Source organism: Rhineura floridana, chromosome 6 (genome assembly GCF_030035675.1).
Source record: "Rhineura floridana isolate rRhiFlo1 chromosome 6, rRhiFlo1.hap2, whole genome shotgun sequence".
Taxonomy (NCBI): domain Eukaryota; kingdom Metazoa; phylum Chordata; class Lepidosauria; order Squamata; family Rhineuridae; genus Rhineura; species Rhineura floridana.
Genome location: NC_084485.1, coordinates 87519133 through 87539677, shown reverse-complemented (window position 1 = coordinate 87539677; position 20545 = coordinate 87519133). Strand labels below are relative to the sequence as shown.

General features: G+C 38.9%; 1 protein-coding gene across 2 annotated transcripts in view; it reads left to right on the top strand.

Moving 5' to 3' along the window:
• TRABD2B (TraB domain containing 2B) overlaps window positions 1-20545 on the top strand; it is a 444269-nt gene that overhangs the window by 312029 nt on the left and 111695 nt on the right. For both annotated transcript variants that reach the window (XM_061630445.1, XM_061630443.1), the window contains one exon: window positions 6098-6272. In XM_061630445.1, the coding sequence (XP_061486429.1) occupies window positions 6098-6272 (175 nt within the window). The remainder of the gene's footprint in view (window positions 1-6097; window positions 6273-20545) is intronic.

Here is a 20545-nt window from a genome sequence, read left to right as displayed (position 1 = left end):
GGAGCATAGACTTGGATGATGGTTATGTTAATAGGTTTCCCGTTTAATCTCATTGATATCACTTGCTCAGACCTTGCGTTGCAGCTCCTAATTGCTTTTGCTACATCACCTCTCACTATTAAATCAACCCCACTTCTTCTTGATTTCTCATTTCCTGCATAAAGTATTTTGTAGTTGCCTGATTGAAAATGTCCCATTCCCGTCCATTTTAATTCACTCACGCCAAGTATTGTAATGTTGATACGTTCCATTTCTTGCTTGACAATTTCTAATATTCCCTGGTTCGTGCTTCTCACATCCCATGTTCCTATTCTGTGTGTCGTACAACTCCGGACTCTCCTTTCTCATCTGTGCACATCAGCCTCTGGGCTTTCTTTCAGCTTTGAACCAGCTGCATCATTAGTCATAGAGCTACTTATACTTGTCCTTTGTTCTTCCCCAGTAGCTCGATGAGTGCTTTCTGACCTGGGGGTCTCATCTTCCAGCACTATCACTGTTGCATTTTGGATACTCTGTTCATAGGGTTTTTGTGGTAAGAGGTATTCAGAAGTGGTGTACCATTGCCTTCCTCTGAGTTTGGATGCATCTTAGTCTGGTGTCTCAGCTTTCGCCATTCCGCCTTGGGTGCCCCTGCTAGGAGTCTAGCCTCCTGATGGCTTTGCTCTCAGCTTCTTCAACACTCTCAAACCCCCTCACCAGGTTAAGGTGTGCATCCTAAAGGGGGAATGAACAATTAAATAGCTAAAAATGTGAAGTATTTAGAAATACAACGACACATCTAAAACCTAAGACTAACACAACCAACTTTCCCCCTCCCCCAAATTTCTGAAAAAGTTTATTAGTCTACTGTATCCCTTAAAGAAGCTTCTAGTTTTGATGCTCTCTAGTGGAAAATGAGTTTAGACACATGTATTTAGTATGGGCAGACTTTAATGTTTATGGTGAAGCAATTGTTCTAATTTAGAGGCACATCCTTCCAGGGAACACTGTTTGGTGCCTATATATGTTTGGCAATAAAACATTGTATTAACTTATTTGGTGTGAACTTCATGTGAATTAATCTCAACTTACAACAAATGGAACCCTCCTTTTCTTTCTTTGATCATAGCTTCACATATAAGCCCTTTTCAAACAATTCTAGGGAAACAGCAATAAGTTTGTATACTTAATAATGTATTGTCCAGAGTTCTCTATCGGAACTTCTTTTGTCTTTCTTTCTCCTGCATTAATCTGCACACAGGTATTTTCATGCAGCAACAGTGATTCATCTAGTGAATATCCTACAGCACATACAGTATACCTATTAGACAATACATCTAACAGTAAAGTTTACATTTCTGCACATTGGAGCTGAACTGAATCAGGCCAAACAGGAGCTTTTGTAATAGGTGCATGATCTCCCTTTTGCCCATTTGAAACACAATGCTTGTTTTAAACACTCACCATGTCTAGGATAAATTTGTGCACCAGCACTGCCTGTTCTGCCATTTTGTGCTCCCATAGCATCATCAGCTCTGACATAGCATGGTACTACAATATGCACTCTCAGATTTCTTTGAGGGTTGCTTTGAAGTTCTTGCACATTTGTAAGGAACTCATCCAATTGTGCCCTTGCTATGTCACTATCAGACTGTTCTCTTTGATTTTGACTGGTATTTATAGATACATTATTTACAGACTGTTCCTCAGAAATTGTTTCAAAATTATTGTGTCACTTGAGAATCAAGTACAATGTATTTTTCTTTGAAATAAGGAACATAAGCACATCTGAGGGATCATACAAAGGAATTGAACTAAAACTAGGAAAAGAAAATTACTTTAAAACAAGATAGGAAGGAATGTTGGGGTTTGAAATAACTAGTGACAGATGGGAATTGGTTTTTCAAAATGGTTTTGCTTCATCTCATACAATAATTTGAAATAAAATTATTAAATCATTTTATATTGCTGGTATATCTCCACACATACAAACACACAACCCCCCCCCCAAGAATATATCCTAATTGAAAATGTAGACTTCCTACATACATGGTGGGGCTGTGGGGGGGATGGGTGTGTTATCGCCAAATAAACATGATTGGATATTCTATAGCCTTAGAACCATTATATATTTTGCTCAGATTTTTTAAGAATGTGGCAAGGAGTAAACATTTAGAATTATTAGGATATTTCTTAGTAGGATATTTATTAACAACAACAAATGTTATGATTGAGACTAAATGGAATGTGCTAATATATCTACACAAAAAGATTGGTTTGATAAAATACAGCATTTAGCCTCAATGGTTAGGCTTAGTAAAATGATTTGATTGTGAGATGGGGTGCAAAAAGGAGAGAAATTTGCCCATCATTGAAACCCATTTATTAGTTACATGAAACTAATGGGAATTGATATGTATTGAGCATCGACCTTGTTGGTCTAACTAGGTATTGACTATTTTATGTAAGGGACTGGTAAAAGAACCATAGCAATAATCAGGAACTATGAGATGCTGTGCTATCTTACATGCTAAATGCTTTGAGAAGGAAGACGTTATGAGGTGAGAAATTAGTATGTAATACATCAAAATAGTTATTGCACAAAATAGCATCAATGCAATGTATATTGTAGCATAAATATTTGGTAAATGGTAAAGTCTTAATTATGGCAGTATGGCTTAAGATACTATTTATTTGTTTTTATTGTTTATGCATATTTTGTATATTTATAATTTGTAAAAGTCCCTCTGCCCCCCCAAAAAAATCAATGGTAGGGAAAGTTCAGCAGCTACCCATTATTTTGACTTCAACTGAAGAAGCAGACTTGGACCTTGATAATGACTAGATTCCTGTGCATACAGAGGAATTAATCGAGTAAATTAAGATATAACATAGTTATTCTTACAGTACCAGAAGTTTGATTTTATATATATACTTTTGTATCCCTTTAGCCCAATCTTCAGACTGTTACAAACCTCTTTTAAAACCCCACTCTTTAATACAGTCAGCAATCCATTTAAACATTGACTAATTTCTACAACCTTCCCCAAATGGTTTTTGTACTGCCATGGCTCCCACAACTTGTTGAAAGCTGCTTTGAGAATCATTTGATTGAAAGGTGGAGTATAAATCTTCAAAACAGATACATTCACAATTCCTTAATAATCTATATAAGAGCTAAATTGGGCATTGTTTTCATGTTGGCACCCTATGAATGGGACTCTTTTATACCCCGCTGATATCTGCCTTGTTGGAAGAGTACTTTCCAGGAGAATGTACCCTTCCCATTTTGATGTGATCAATATTTAGGAATGAGTTTTGTGTTTGTTTGTTCATAAATGTACTATTACTATTCTAGTTTATTCAGATATAAAATCCAGTGTGTTCAGTGGGCCTTGAAGAAAATTTAGCCTTCTGGAAATGTTACTACTTCGCCTTAGCATCAATCTAAGTGGTCCACATGTATAGTTCCAATTTTTTTTTCTTTGTTAAGCATTACTTTGAAAACTGAATTCTCCCTCCCCCCTGCACAACTTTTAAAGATACAGAAGACCTCTTCGAGGCTGGGCCTATCAACCAAGTTGTGCAGGGGGAAGGGATAATTCTACCTTGTGGTTTTTCTCATTATAGTGTAGCAAGAACACCTGCACTTGGCTGACTTTTTCTTCTCCTAAAGATACAGGATCATTCTCAGGCCATGAACCTGGCAACCCTATGTTTAATGTACTATGTGAACCAAGGGCATAATTGCCAGGGAAAGCCATGGGCCAGAGTGCCAGGTCTTTAAGCCAGAACCTGGGTCTTTTGGATTAGGGGACTGCAGTAGAAAAGAGATCAGGGATTCTGTGGAGAGGGCCACCTCACATTTTGATTTTTCCCCTCCTTAAACTCCAGTCTAACCCCTTTAATTTTTAAAAAACGGAAGAGTTTCATGTCTTGAGGGTTATGTCCAACTGGGACAAGGAAACACCAACCTGCACTAGCTTTTTACCAGTATTTGCAAATAAGGAACTATATAACAAGAAGAGTGGTATGGCAAGAGACCTAACAGCCTTTGAAAATATATTGTTAAGTAAATAACATAAATGTCTGTTATCCAAAGTTTATATAAGGTCTTAACCACACAGGAAAGTCTTATAAGTCCAGTTAAGCAGAACTGGACGAGAGAATTCAATATTGTCATAACAGATCAGCAGTGGTGATTTGTTTGTGATTAGATCATAAAAAATGTGAATAGTATACATTTAAGGGATTTTTTAAAATATATATATATATACATAGTTGGTATTATACTTCTGTTAAATTAGTGAAAATATTTTCATACATTTCTGATCTTTGTTGGAGATGTAGGAAGGCCAGAAGTACTTTTGTGTATATATGCTAAGATTGCCTTTTGTTCCGAGTTTTTTGGGGTGAAAATCCAACACGCTATCAGAGAGATAACAGGGGTTAATTTACATTTAGACCCAGTAACTATGTTTCTGGTTCACATAAAACATCTGTTTGGAAAAGATTCCTTTGTTCTGGTCATCCATAAGTTGATAACAGCTCCTGGGTTAATTGCAAGAATTTAGACAACAGATACTATACCAGCAATAGGCCTCTGGAAGAGGAAAATTTGGGATACAATAATAATGAACAAAATCACAAGATATGAACTGTTATGGAGGGAAAGGATACAATAAACAGAAATAAGGAGATTTTTTAGGAACAACTGAAAACCGTTATATTGCATTGGAACCAATGTAAAGCAAATGAAGGTATAACCATGGATGTATCAACTATGATATAACCAATATGCAGTTTTTATGTCTGTAATCATATATGTGAAATATATGAAATGTGAAAATTCAAAGAAACCAAGTCACAGCCATTGGGGCTTCATAGCTGTGCTCTGAATGTGGCCTTGCTGCCCATTTAGTGTGCTGTGAAAATGGTGCTTCCCAGGAACACTTGTGAGGAACGCCATTTTCAAAGTGTGCCATGCAGGCAGTCAAGCTACATCCTGAGCACAGTCATGGATCCCTTTGGCCAGAGCTCAGCGTTAAAAAGTTAAAAGGGGATCATTAAAAATATAAAAGTAAGTTGTCTCTCCCCCTACCATAGCAGCCACCAGCAGAATGAAGGTTCTATAATATTTAGAGAACAAAAACTCTGTGTGTGTATGAGAGAGAGAGAGAAAGACAGACAGACAGACAGAGACAGACAGACAATGGTGATGTGGGGAGAGAGGGATGATTGAGAGACTGCATGTGAGAGAGAAAAGAGAGAGAAGAAATAGGAAATTACAGCTATGGAACAATTTTCTAGCTTCAGCGTTGACTGAAAATGGACTGCCTTCAAGTCGATCCCGACTTATGGCAACCCTATGAATAGGGTTTTCATGGTAAGCGGTATTCAGAGGGGGTTTACCATTGCCTCCCTCTGAGGCTGAGAGGCAGTGACTGGCCCAGAGTCACCCAGTGAGCTTCATGGCTGTGTGGGGATTTGAACCCTGGTCTCCCAGGTCATAGTCCACTGCACTGACTGAGGAAGAAATTAATTTAGCATATAAATCTTTATGCACATTTGTGTTTATGGACCTGAAGCCCAAATCTTTTAAGTATCAAGCAATGCCCCTAGTACAAACAGTCTTTATATGTTACATGTTCCACCTGTTCATAGACCATGGTTGTATAGTATTATTTCCTGAGCTTATTTGAGGTAAATAGCCTTGTTTTATAACCTTTGTCTTTGTTTTCTTTGAATAAGTCAATGTGGTACCCATGGAGACCGGTACGTACAATCTTCTTGGTTGTGGTGGCTGCTGCCCATGATAGATCCTTGCAGTTGGACAATGGGCCATCAGATTTGTTTGCCTCAAGCAAAAACTGAAAATACATACAATATCACTCAGCTCTCATTTAAAGGGTATTGTGGTGGGAAGGAATGCTGCATATTCTGCTTGTGGTGAATTGCTTGAAAAAGCAGGAAGGTGCTCATGTAGTCAAAAAAGTGGCCAACTCTTCCTTTTCTCTCAGTGTTCCATCACACTGGAACATCACACTTTTTTTGACAAGTCACCATTTTTTCTCTAGCCTGACCTGTTCCTGACACCTATTCTTTCTTTCCATTTCAGCTCCCTAACTTCATCAACACAACACTTCCTCCACATGAGCAGGTTACAGCACAAGAAATTGACAGCTATTTCCGTCAGGAACTCATCTACAAGAGGAATGAGAGAATGGGGAAAAGAGTGATGGCCCTCTTAAGAGAGAACACTGACAAGAGTTTCTTCTTTGCCTTTGGAGCAGGTAGGGTCTGAATACATCATTTTACTGATTTCCACATACACTAGGTACACACACACAAACATACACACACACACAAGGAAATAGAATGACTTCTTTTCTGAACCAATCTGACATTGAAATTGCCTCCCACCTGTGCCCCATCATTTCCCTCATTTCCAAAACCTCTCCCAGCTAGCCATGTTGATCCCCAAACCCTCCTCCCCCTCCCCCTCTTAAGTTTATTTACTGGGCCAGCAGTGGGACCACTGGAATGTGGCAATGCACAGAGAAAGAAAAGTCAGGAGACTATTCCCTTCTTTCCATTTCCAGAGTTCTTGTCAACAAGAGCCTACTGGCTCTTTGCAGATGTATCTCTCCACTGCAAGGAGTAGGGGAAGAAAACCTGGTATTTCTTCTCCAGTTTCACTTTAAATCTGAGCTAGAGAAGAATTCAGAGTCTCATATCGCTCACCTCTTCTTTTGAGGTGAACATTATGAGCCCCTGAATCTTGTTTATGGGATAGAAACTAATGCAGTTCAGTGACATCTGTACAAGTCACACATAACTGAGTTTTAATTTGCACTGATCAGAGACCCTTAGTTTTAGTTAGTGAGGTCAAGCGGACAGAGGGCTAGACTTGAACCTTCGAGAGTAGAGCTCAATTGTCTGTGCAGTAGTTGTCTCACTGCTTCCATTCTTCATCTGTAAAATTAATTATTTATTGCATTTATTCATTGCTTTATACAAAAAGATGTCTCAAAGCAACTGAATAATTTCATAAAGTACAGAACTAAACATCAGTTAAAACCCATATAACAAAAACATATAAAAATAATGATCCAACAATGCTATGAAAAAGGACAAATCTTACCCAAACCCCACTAAAAGTTGAGAATGCTAGTGAGTCTGCTCTGTCTCATAGCCATTTTGAGAACTGTTAATGATTGCACTTTGTATCCCCAAAGCATTCAGAATTTATAAAGAATAAAAACAAGCCACACTCGAGACAACTCATGTCACTGTTTTAATAGTGCCACCATTACTGCAGTGTTATCCTCTAGAAGGCAAGTGGAAACAGGTCTGCCCTATCACCTTTCATGGGCTCCTAATGGGAGAAAGGGCAGGATATAAATCAAATAAATAAATAAACAAATGTGCAACAAAATGATATTGTGCGTGGTGGGACTTCCAATGTGGAATAATAATATGCCTTCAGAACAAGTCATTCCCAATTTTATCCTAACCTGTCCCCACCATTCTTCATCTCCACTAATTTCTGTGTCATGTAATAGATCTATGTAATAACTCTGAGGTGCATTGCGCAATGGCACTGTCACTAACAAAGCCTTTTATGCCAGTGCAACTTCTTAGCTTGATCTACAATGTTTGTGGAATGCCACAGGACACAATGTTGTGCTGGTGTAGCAGATATCATGTCCCATGGCTCCTTTGCTGGCACAATAAGCTGGGAAGCTGAGTCTTATAGGGCCTAAACTTGACTTCTGTAAAAATTAAGTGGTTGCCAATTGCTCTACCATCTGCAGCAATTGAGAAACTATTTGACAACTGTTATCTCACCTTTCTTATAGGCTGTATATACATGTTTTCAGCCTCTCCACCAAGTAAAGCATTAGCCACTATTTGCAACAGTGCTGCACAGCTGAAGGTTGTCTGCCTGCGCACTAATTTGCAGCAGACCTATGAAGCATAATCTCGTAAAAAACATCCCATTAGCTTAAAGTGGATTCAAGTTTAAGTCTAGAAACACGTCTTTTGCTAACTTTGTTGCCGGGGAGGGATTTGGAATGCCAAACCAGAACAGAATCCAGAATTTCACAGCTGGCAAATGTGTTTTTATTGAAGTGAAGCAAAACAAGCAATCACATGTTTAGAATATTGACATAAAATTGGATCCAAATCCAGCAGTTTAGACCTTTCATTTAAGGAGACCTTAAAATGAACTCCAACCATCATTCATATCTTGGAGGAGGGGGAGCAAGCAGGAAAAGTAGGAGGGGGGATATTTTGAAACAACATATGTATTGCATGTGGGAATACACACTAGTCCCCTGTATGTATTCTGGCTTCAATCCAGTATTGGAGATTCCAATTTATTATTTGCCTCCCATGGAGTCAGCATGTTTCTACAATAGGTACAAGCCTACTTCATGCATATCCACTTAGAGTGTCAGGTTTCTGCGATCTGCTGTACCCTGGGAGAATGAGATGATCGCAAACACTTGGAGTGATCCTTCCTCCTCCTTCTCAAACTGAAAACAGATGCTGTTTATTGAGCAGCATCATTTCAATAAAAGTGTGGAAAAGAAAGTTGTGCAAAAAGTTTGTTCTCCTTTGGTCACAGCTAATGTAAGCCATGCTGTGAAGAAAACAAATGGTAATTCTATAATCTCTTTATTGCCAGGATATAGCATGAAAGACAAAAGGGACTCAGTGGTATAGAATCATTAATTTATTGAATTAATGGACCATCTTATTCTCTACAATTGCTGGTATTTCATTCTTCAGCCAATGACACAGTGGGAATGTCACCATGTTAATAATGAAATTATTAAAATAGTTAATAGTTAGGAGCTGTGAAGATGGCAGGTCAGTGACTAGGACATAAACCTTGGTGTGGTTTTGTAACATATGAATTATTAGATTAGAACAATCTAATGTTTGTGACATGTTGGGTTGAAGTACTGGACTACTTTGAAGAAATGTAGTCCAGTTAAAGGTATGTATATGGACACTGGAGAGGAATAGAGCACAGTACACATATTTCTGACACATGTTCTTCAAACACAAATTGTGGAAATCCCATTTCTCATGAAATTTCCAAGTTATTTTTGTTTTAATTCTCTTGAAATTTCTTCCACAACCGTATCTTTTAAATATGATAGACAAAATATATTTTACATACAGTCTGAATTGAAGTATAAGAAAAAGTTTGGATTTATGCATCTTCACAGCTTTCCTTTGAAAATGTATGTATATATGTTTTGTGTGCATGCATGTATCTCACTCACACATGTATACATTAGATGGTAGAATACTACCATGGACCAACTTCTCATTTGAAGAAATAATCTTTTTGTGGGGTCATTTCCTATGGAAAGCATGGTGTGTCACCCAAGTCGTCTGTGGATATAGCTTAGGGTACCCAGAAGCACATCCCATAATTTTGCACCCAAAAAGTACTGCAGTCATTGACATTGTTGCTGGGATTCTGCAGTGGTATCTGTGCAGGTTCTCCATGTCATGGTATCTATATTTCTGCCCCTAGTCCCCAGTTGGCACCTCTTAATGCCATGGCCCAACCCCAGCCTGCTGCTGTTAACGTAAATGTCACTCCTTTCCTCCTTTGAGTTAGAAGCGCTCTCTCTCTGTCTCTCTCTCTGTCTCTCTCTCTCTCTCTGTCTCTCTCTCTGTCTCTCTCTCTGTCTCTCTCTCTGTTGTGTGTGTGTGTGTGTGTGTGTGTGTGTGTGTGTGTGTGTACGCACCAAGGGCCACCACTCAGGAGATAGGGGATGTTAATTGCTTCTCTCAGTTTAGAGTAGGCTTCGCAGCTTGATTGTTGTTATGTTCTGCGCCTTTAAGAAGTTGATGCTACAGAAGTCAAAGGACAGGGCAGAGCGATTTTTTGCAACAGAGATAAAAGAATATTCCATTATAATTAGTGTTTGCAATTATGACTGGAAGCTTGTTCAGAACTGTTTAAGGGATTCTTGATAAATACGTATTCTTTTTAATGAATAACCCTGATCTGAAGGAGGGTAAAAAATGCGTCCCTGGGGACGATCAGGAAACACTGGAAGGTCTGAACCGCCATTAGTTAACCCCTTTGACATAAACAGAGGCTTCTTTTTAAAAAGAGTTTTTCTTTCATTGTAGTCCAACTCTATAAGATGCTGTACTGGCGGTTGCAGCTTATCAAATCTGTAAGACTAGCAGTGCTGGCATCTTTACAACAGCAGCTATCTACTGAAGGGAGAATGGCTGGAGAATTGCTGGACATTGCCTTAAATTATACAGCCACAAGAGTGGCTGGATACTATAGCCGGTATGGATTTTTAGCATTCCACAATGTTAAATACCCCCATGCCATTCTGATGCTTCCCATAAGCTCATTTCAAAACAAACCCTTACAAAACTTATAGTCCTGAACTCAGAAATCTTGCTTAACAATCTTCTAAGTTTTCATGGTGATACACAAAACAGTCAGAGAGAATCAAGAGTTCAAAATGTAAACAGAGAGAGAGAAAAAGCCAGTCCCATTGGACTTTTTTCTGTCAGTGGTCTCATAATTTGTTCAAATTAATTAAAAATCAGCCATGTTCACAGAGTACCTGTAATCCTATTACTGACCTTGCCCCATACTCTGACCTTCATCTTCTGCAGTTTAAAATTTAAAAAAGTGCCTAGCTTGTTTTTAATTAATTTAAGAAATGTAGCATTGAACTCAATGATAAGCACGGGCTTGCTCAGTAAGAACCAACTGTCAATGTTCTAAAAGCCAGACTCACAGCTGCTTGACTTGGCTAATCAGGGGGCCACACCCATGCCAGATTTTGATTTCACTTTAGACAGTCATGGCTTCACCCAAAGAATTCAGGGCAGTGTAGTTTGTGAAGGGTGCTGAGAGGAGACTCCTATTCCCCTGACAGAGCTCCAGTGGCCAGAGTGGTCTAACAGTCAGCTGCTCTGATTGAAGCTGTGTGAGGAGAGCAGGGCATCTTCTGGTAACTCTCAAATTCTAGGTGTGCTCTATGTTTTTAATTGACCATGCCCACCTTTCCTTAAGTGGAGTGGTTTAAGCATAGCAGGCTGAAAACATTCATCTGGGCAGGCCAAGTTTGTTTTTTCCAACAGGTAGATGCATTGCTTAAGTAGCGACATATTGTAATCAGTCTGATTTTACATCAAACTGCAGTTTCAGATTCAACTGTTAATGCACCAAAAATAGAAATAGAATGTAACCTCCAGTTTGAAACATAATGCCATCGTATGACATTGACCAATAAAAAGGCTTTGAAATTAATAAAAATAAATTTGACACAGATTTCTAGGATGAATAATGAGAGAAATATAATTTTCTAGGTTAGATTCTCTGTAGAAACAGTAGTAACACAGGAAAGAAGCAAAGTAAGGAGGACACCAACAAACATACAAAAATGTAATTATCTTTGGAGATGGCAGATGTTGCCACTACTCACCATATGCTCAGGGGCACATGTTACCAAATTCTTCCAAGGAAGTAGATTGGACTATGAAAGACCCGCCCAAATTGAGTTTGCATTTTTAAAAATTTGTAGGGCAGTACAATATCTCAGAGAGGAGGTCAGGTCTCCTGCTCCTGATGCATTCACTATAGCTGCCCAATTTCCCTGTTTTTTAAAGTTTGATAGAAATATCCGTTGGTTATAGGTACATTCTTAAACCTCAAGGGGTTTTCGCCTATTAGTGAATTAATTAGAGTAGCCCAAGATGGGATGCAGTGATCTGTTGCTTTTTTTACTAATAAAAGGTTTGCTTGGTAAGCAGCATAAAATAGAATGCGTACTAGAAAACATTGTACTGAGCTTTAGTTGATGTGGATCATGTCACTGCCTCAGTTACAACTTCCTAGACTCAAGACTGAATAACTTTCAGCCACTTCAATAATTATAATGATTTCCAAGTCACTGCAAAAAAAAAATACCCATGGAGCCCCTGTGTCACATAATATGATCTCTATATGAATACATCATATATTGGGTTGCATCAGATGTTGGGATATACTGAGTGTATCAGCTGCCCTGATGAAATGCTACTAAAACTACTTTATCAATTCATAAGATTATCATTATCATCTTATTATGAGTATAGCCCTCTTCAGGAATTCCTTTCTCCACAAAATTAACAAGTGCACACTGCCTGCTCCCTCTATGGTGTCAATGAGTTGGAGGACAACTGTCTGCAGCGGGAAGCCTGCTCTACTTGTGTAGGCTTACCATTCTTTTTAAGAACCCCGATTACCCAGTAATCATGGATAGCGATGAGAACAGCAATAGAGGGAGTGGGATAAGCACACTCATCCCTGCTTCCTCTTCCATGTTATGTTAATTGTGTGGATAAAGCAACACCTGAAGAGGGTTTGAAAGTATGAAACATGATACAATGTATGATACCTAATCCTACACATAAAATTGCAGGGAAAAAAAATGGGCTATAAAAATCAGACAATGGCTTATACGTGTTTGTATGTTCTGTTAAGGAGCTATAATATTTAATAGTACCTATTATTAACATAACCAATTTCAAGTCTTCTAAGCATTTGTCATACATCATCAGCAATCCTTACATCAGCCATGTATAACTGGCATTATAACCCCATGACACATGTTGCATTATTACCTCCATGGAGGGCTGAGGCTGGAAGATACTGTTTTGTCATGAGTTTGTGGCAGTGGTGGGATTCAAAATCAGCTCACAATTTTAGCTTCTTTGCCACGATGGCAGATAATCCTACAGTGGATTCTTCCTATGTTACACCTTGAAGAATCTCATACATTAAACAACACATATTTTCCAATCATCTACAATGCTAGACATTATTGAACTACCATAGTCTGCTCTAAAATACCTCTGTTCCCCATAGCCATGTATTACATGATTGTGGTGCTAAACTGTAATTACAACTGAGCTCAAATTTCATTTATTGGAAACCCATAAGATTGCTTTCCAAAACTAAACTCAAAAATCTGCATTGAAATATACCACACTCACATGCTCACACAATTGGAAAGGTTCCAGAAATATCAACAAGAATGAGTCAGAGGCTGGAAGTCATCCAGTATGGCAGTGGACATAGAATTGGATTCCATGAGGGAGGCTAATCTGGGCTACATTACTAGTAATGGGGGCATATATGAATGTCTTGGATTGCTTAACCAGTTGGAAACTGCTCTGTAATATTCTTAAGAGGAAATATTTGAATTTAAGATTATTTAGTCCCATTTGTCCAATCAGATTGGACAGACTTACTTTATCTAAGGATGTGTTGAGATATTCTGTAGTGCTGTAGTGGTCAGGCAGTAGAACCTTTGCCATTTAGTATAGTCTGTAGCTCCATTCATCTCCTCCTTCCATATGTATAGCATATGGAACCTCCAGCGTTGCATGCCGATTAGTCCCACCCTTGGCAGACTACACATGCTCCTCTTTCAGATGTTATCATAAACAAATGGACATCCAGGGTAAGTTGAGCTGGCATGCTGATATCAGGATGGGATAGCAGGTGTGGTCCAAATTCACCATCCACATGTTTGCTGTATGTGTGGAGGGGGAATAAGTGAATAGGATTTCTCTCCCCCCACCCTTCTAGACCCATGCAAGTTCACCTGACACTTTCCCAGGAATCCTAATGATTTGTTCCCAAGTCATTCACCATTTTTTAAAAAGTAGAAAAGTATATATATTTGAGAAGTAGGGTTACCAGGTGTCTGGTTTTGGGGGGTCCCCTCTGGGTCTGCGGATAACTCACCTTAATCTCTGGACTCTCAGCTTCAATTTTTTTAAAAAATTAAGTGTCTAGGTGGTCAAGTTCCCGAGATATACACCAAAACATCAGCTGCCCCCGCAGCTGTTAAATCTGTTTAATGGATCTGTTATAGCAGCTCCTAGCTCCTGGGCTTAGAAAAGTTACTTTTTAAAACTACAGCTCCCATCAGCCCCAGCCAGCATGGCCACTGGATTAGACTGATGGGAATTGTAGTTCAAAATAATAACTTTTCCAAGCTCTGGCTCTAACCCTGCCCTTTCGGGATTGTAGCCAATAAGTGAAGCCAGGATTGTGATTTGTTGACCCAGGCAGGACCTAGACTTAATTGCAACATCAGGAAATGGTGGCGTTGAGATCTTCAGTTTGAGTAAGTAAGAATATGGCTTAAAGTTTGTTTTTTCTTGTGTGCAAGAGTCAGACCCTGGGCCGTTGGAGAGGGCAGTGCTTTGAAAACTGTGGCAATATGAAAGGATTTAATCCAATACAGGCATACCCCGCTTAACATTGCTTCACTTAACGTTGCCTCGCTATAACGTACATGCACCATACGTTCCCATACTCCGCTTAACGTTCGCACGCTTCGCAATAACGTACATTTTATTGGCATGACGCCGCTGCCATCTAGTGGTGATTGCATGCAGTACAAGTGAAGACAATTGCTTTACTTAAAGTAGATTTTCACTTAAAGTATACTCTCCAGTCCTATTGCGAACGTTAAAGCGGGGTATTCCTGTATTTGCTTTTCTGGGAGTAAAGCAATGCTAATCCCATGTACCTGGAGTAAACCCCATTGAATTCATTACGACTGACTTTTGAGTAGACATGGTTAGGATTGTGCTGTAAATTAATGGGGCTTTTGAATAAACATAGCAAAGAATTGTGTTTGTGTTGTAAATCTTTCCCTCCCGCTCCAATCCTATTTTTAAAGCAATTAGGCAGGGTTTACCTAGGTATCACATTTTTTATTACGTAGGAAACTAATACTGATTTTTAAAAAAATGTTCTGCAATGACCAACTGATTTGACAATAAACTATTATATGGGGTGTATTTTTACAAGTGTGTGTGTGTATGGAGTCTTTCCAACACCCCTGTGATGTAGGGTTGGTGACTGGAAACCAAGGCAGCTCACAATAAGAAATAAATCCCTTTAAAAACCAATAACCATAAAACAAGTATAAACAGTTGCAAAACAGCTTAAAGTGGCATGATTCTGAATTTTGGGTTGGGTGAATGAAGTTTATTTATTTATTATTTGATTTATATCCCACCCTTCCTCTCAGTAGGAGCCCAGGGCAGCAAACAAAAGCACTAAAAACACTTTAAAAATCATAAAACAGACTTTAAAATATATTAAAACAAAACATCTTTAAAAACTTTTTTTTAAAAGAAAGAAAAGGTTTAAAAACACATTAAAAAGCAATTCCAACCCAGACACAGACTGTTAAAAGAAAAAGTTCCTTATCACTTGAGCCTGCAGTTTTCCCTGGTTGAATAAGCCCCATTGAATACATTGGGACTTGCTTCTGAGTAAACGAACATAGGATTGCACTATACATATCTTTACAGGTTGTGTAAATAATAAACATATTTGATAGTCATGGTTATATAAATATTTATTCATACTGTGTCCCAATAAGTATCTGATTTCACACTATGGTTGTAAAATACTTCCTCTGCATTTTAAGTATGCCTTTCTTCCTTGAGGTTGTCATGGTTCTCTATTGTTTTCATCCTGAGGGGCAGATAGGCTGAAAGATGGTGAGTAGCCCATGGTCACCCACTACACTTTATAGCTCATTTGCATTTTGAAAAATTAATTAAAACAATTTACATGCAGGCAAAATTTATTAAGTGGATCCACACAATACATTTAAAGCACATCCAAGTCGCATTTAAAGCACATGACTTCCCCTAAAGAATCCTGGGAAGTGTCGTTTCTCCCTCACAGTTACAGTTCTGATTCTGTGGTGGGATTCATGTGCTTCAAATGGGTGTTGAATGTGCTTTAAATGAATGGTGTGGATCTGCCCTAGGTATGATGTGCATTCAAGAGTGAATTGAAAAGAATAATTTTAAAAGATACTTTTTTAAACAGGGGAAGGGTTGTAGCTAATTGGTAGGGCATATGCTTTTGCATGGAAAGGTCCAGAATTCAATTTCTGGAAAAGACTATTGCCTGGAATCCTGGAGAGCCAATGCTAGTCCATGTCATCAGTACTGAGCTATGCGGTACCAAATGGCCTGAGTCAGTATAAGGCAGATTCCTTTGTTCCTAAAAGTGAGAAGAGACTCAAGAGCCACAGTGACTCCAAAAGTTATTTATGTATTTTATTTACAACAGTTATATACTGCTTTATTGTAAAAAATCTCAAAGTGGTTTACAGAAAGAATTAAAACAATAAAATTATTGGCAAAAACAGTTAGACATGTATTTAAAAACATTCAAAATAATAAAACCAACAATGAGTTAAAAACAGATTTAAAAACACAATAGCTTCTACATGCGTGGATAGGCTTGCCTAAACAAAAATGATTTTAGCAGGTTCTGAAAAGAGGCGTCTGCCTAATGTCAATAGGCAAGGAGTTCCAAAGCGTAGGTGCTGCCACTTCGTTGTTGTTGCTGTTACGTACCTTCAAGTCGATTTCGACTTATGGCGACCCTATGAATCAGTGACCTCCAATAGCATCTGTCATGAACCACCCTGCTCAGATCTTGTAAGTTCAGGTCTGTGGCTTCCGTTATGGAATCAGTCCATCTCTTGTTTGGTGTTCCTCTTTTTCTACTCCCTTCTGTTTTTCTGTATTGTCTTTTCTAGTGAATCATGTCTTCTCATTATGTCTCAAGTATGATATGTGTCCAAAGTCAGAGGAAGGCAATAGTAAACCACCTCTGAATGCCTCTTACCATGAAAACCCTATGAACAGAGTATCCAAAATGCTGCCACTTTACAGGACTGATTTCTTACAAGAGCAGAACAAGTACTATGTGGCACCCATAACATAGAAAGCACAGCTTGAACTTGGCCTGGTAGCAAATCAGCAACCAATACAGATTTCAGAGCAGAGGTATTGTGTGCTGATAGGATCTCACTCATGTCAGCAATCATGCTGCAGCATTCTGCATTAACTGACTGGCTGCAAGGATTTTTTTAGTTTTGGTTTTCAGTTATGAATCCTGACTGGTTGTGGGATGTTAAGTTGTCTGCCTTATTCATAGGAATCTTGGTGTGTTTGGTATGGTAATGCATTTAGGAAATCATCACTGTCTTTTGTTTTTCTTTTTGCATTTCATTTACCTTTAACCTCACTCCCTTACATCCATAGAAGCAATAGCAGTGGTTGCATGTGCTCAGCTCAACCCCCTAAAACCCATTGATGAAGCACTTTGTAGGTTGCATGGCAGTTTGTTTCTTGCCCAATAGTGGTCAAAGAGAATTCACATATTTGAAAGTGTGGCTGCAGTTGTTGTTCCCAAGCTGCTGCCTGTGAAGGTAGACCAAACCATGTGTGTTTCCTCTCTCTCAATTATTACTCACTGGAATTGGGTTGGCTGTCAAAGTGAGTTTATAGCAGTCCACAGGGTAGACAGAAAGGGTAGAGAATCTTCTTACTCTTACTGATCTCTCAAACCTCCTTCTACAGTGAAGAGTCAAATCTGTAAAGAAGTTTGGAGCAGCCACATTAAAAGATAAGGGCAGGGCATTCCAGGCAGGGGGTTGCCAACCCTGCTTGGATATGGATGTCTTAGAAGAGGATCCCTAGTCAAGGTTTACCAATAGCACAATCCAAACTATATCTACTCAGAAGTAAGTCCTGTTGAGTTATATGGGGCTTAGTCCCTTAGTAAGTGTGTTTAGAATTGCAGCCTTCAGGGTCATCCATCTTTACTTCCGAATGCTCCCATCTAACATCTCCACAATACTAGGCTCCTTTCTTCCTACAGTGGCCTTCTGGTGACTGGCCTGGCCTGGCGGCACTTAAACCCTTCTTGCCGAAAGCAAGTAGGCTAGATTAAATGTTCCCTACCCAGGCTCCATCTTTTAGCTAAGATTTCTAGCTTAATTTCCGATCAGATATTTTTTTAATTGTATGCTCCAAGCAACTGTGATTGATGCTTAATGTATCATGCTTAATGATATCACTCGGGCCCAGCCCTATGACATCACTCAGGCCCACCTCTGTGACATCACTTGGACCCACCCCCATGACATCACTCGGGCCCACCCCTAAAATCTCAGGTTTTGGGATGATTCTGACCTGGCAACCCTATTAAGAAGTGTTGCAACTATGAAAATTGTGTAAAGCATTTTAATATATACATTGGACCAATACATATAAAATGGTGTAAATTATTTATATTGCATAGTTTTCCATTTATAGAAGCTAGATTTTATGCTGGCAGAATTTGGGACTTCTTAGAGCATAGTTCCTAGGCTCTTGTGTTCTCTGTTAAAACACAATTGTTTTTCCAGGACATTAGGCTTGATTATCACCCTTTGGGGATTAAATAAATGGGTTTGCCTGACACACTTTGGAGCAGAGTTGGTCTTTGTTGGAAAGCTTTACCCTTGTGAACCCAAGTGATTGATAGACAGTACATTGTACCAGGCAAACTTGTAAGAGACGAAATGAATAGGGAGTTTCCCAGCTGCCTTCTCCAGCTGAGAAATAGCCAAGCAGCCAGGATCGCATGTGCCATTAAAAAGAGTTAATATTTTGGCAACAAAGAATACACACATAAAATCATTGTTTAAGAGAAAAATGTCTTCTGGTTTATTTCATTTTTACAGGCAAATAATTTACAAGTAACCCGCATGATAACAAACAGAATTTATGCATGTTGTTAATTTGGACTTTATATTTCTTAAAATGTTTGGTTTTCTTATGTTCATATCTCCTTTGTCTTTTATTTTAAAATGATGTTTGCCACTTTTGAACTTGATGGTTGTGTATATGTCACCTCTGAAATTAAGATACAATTCCAGAACACAAAGTTTGCTAACTGTTTTGTCATGGGAGGAACTAATGTTTAGCTTAGCAACAGAAGGTTGTGCTCCCAAGGCCAGTGACTAAACGCTTATCACATAAATATGGTTCAGATTTAAGAGATGGCATGCTGGTTTCAGTGCCATACACCTCACAGTCAAAAGATGTAGCATACAATTCCTATATGTTTCTTTCTTATACTTGTTTAATTCATTGGATTGAAGAAAAGAGCCTTCCTATACCCACATTTCAGACATATGTCATATTTTTTCAGTCAACATTGATGACCACTGATCCACAAAGCAAGAAAGGATAAGCATGGGGAGTGTAAGTGTAGCCTATAGTGCTAGTCACTGGATGGTTTCAAGTTATGGAAATGTCATGCAGCCTTTTATCAGACAGAAATCACACAATACTATTTTCATGTGTTAGCTGTCGAGCTGGAGCGATGATAGAGAGATTCCTATAAATCAGTGGATGATTCTAACTGATTCACCATTTCCCCCTCTCTCTTTTCTTTCTGCACCAGAAGGTGATTATATTCTAACAACAGTAGTGAAAATAATGATGGTAGATGTAAGGAATAGATTAGAACCAGAGCTTGGAAGATTACTTTTAAAAAGTAATAAATTACAGTTACAATTACATGGCCCAAAAAGTAGTAATTACCGTTACAATTACAATTGCTCTGAAAGTAACTGATTACTTTTTCTCAAATTTCTACAATTACATTTCAGTTACTTTAAAAAAAAAGCCTACAAGGTGCTGGCCTTGGCTGCTGCACATCTAAGTAGCCTAAAACAACATTAAAAATAAGTGGAATTCTCCCTTCCCCCTGCACAACTTTTAAAGATACAGAAGACCTCTTGGTTGCCAGGCCCAGCCTCCAGGAGGTCTTCTGTATCTTTAAAAGTTATGCAGGGGGAAGGGAGAATTCCACCTTGTGGTTTTTCCCATTACAGGGTTGCAAGAACACCTGCACTTGGCTGACTTTCTCTTCTCCTAAAGATACAGGATCAGTCTCAGGCCATGAACCTGGCAACCCTACTGCATGGTGATAGAAAAGGGCACCAAATTCAAAAAGCACCAAATTTTGCCTGTAAAGGAAGAATCAGGAGTGCACTCAGAGTGTTCTCCTGATTCTTCCCTAGCAGCCTAAGCTTGAATTCAAGCTGGGGATGCAAAGGAATAATTCAAGCCAGGGCTGCAAAGGAAAAAAATTGAATTCAGTCTCATGCTGCAAAGGAAGAATCAGAAGCGCACTCCCAATTCTTAATTTGGAAGCACAGTTTATAGGTACGATGTCATACATGATGTGGATAACAGGTGGGCGACCCCAGGAGGGCTGGACACATCTCAACCAGCACACTGTCTGGATTCGGTTTTCCACCCCTGCTTTAGAGACATTGTTTCACTCATAGGTTGTTTCATATTTCTGTCTGGACAAAGAAAAATAATGAATGAGTACCAGTATGAAAATGTAATGGTTGTCCATCAGTATCATGTTTCAGAGCAGATTGACAGATGCTTATAGGAGTATCAAGTCTTTCCATCTTTCTTCACCTCTCATCAACAAGGAGCCAGAGCTGTCTCTTGTCTTCATAACAGCTAGTCATTGAGACCTCATCATTCAGAACCAAGTTAAATGAAATCACTCTTTTTCACTCTAAAATGGAATTGGTGGCTCATTTGTGGGGGTAGAGTGTGCCTGGGATCTCTCCAGCCACAAGAGGCAGCTCTTACTGGTCTTCACCATCATCCT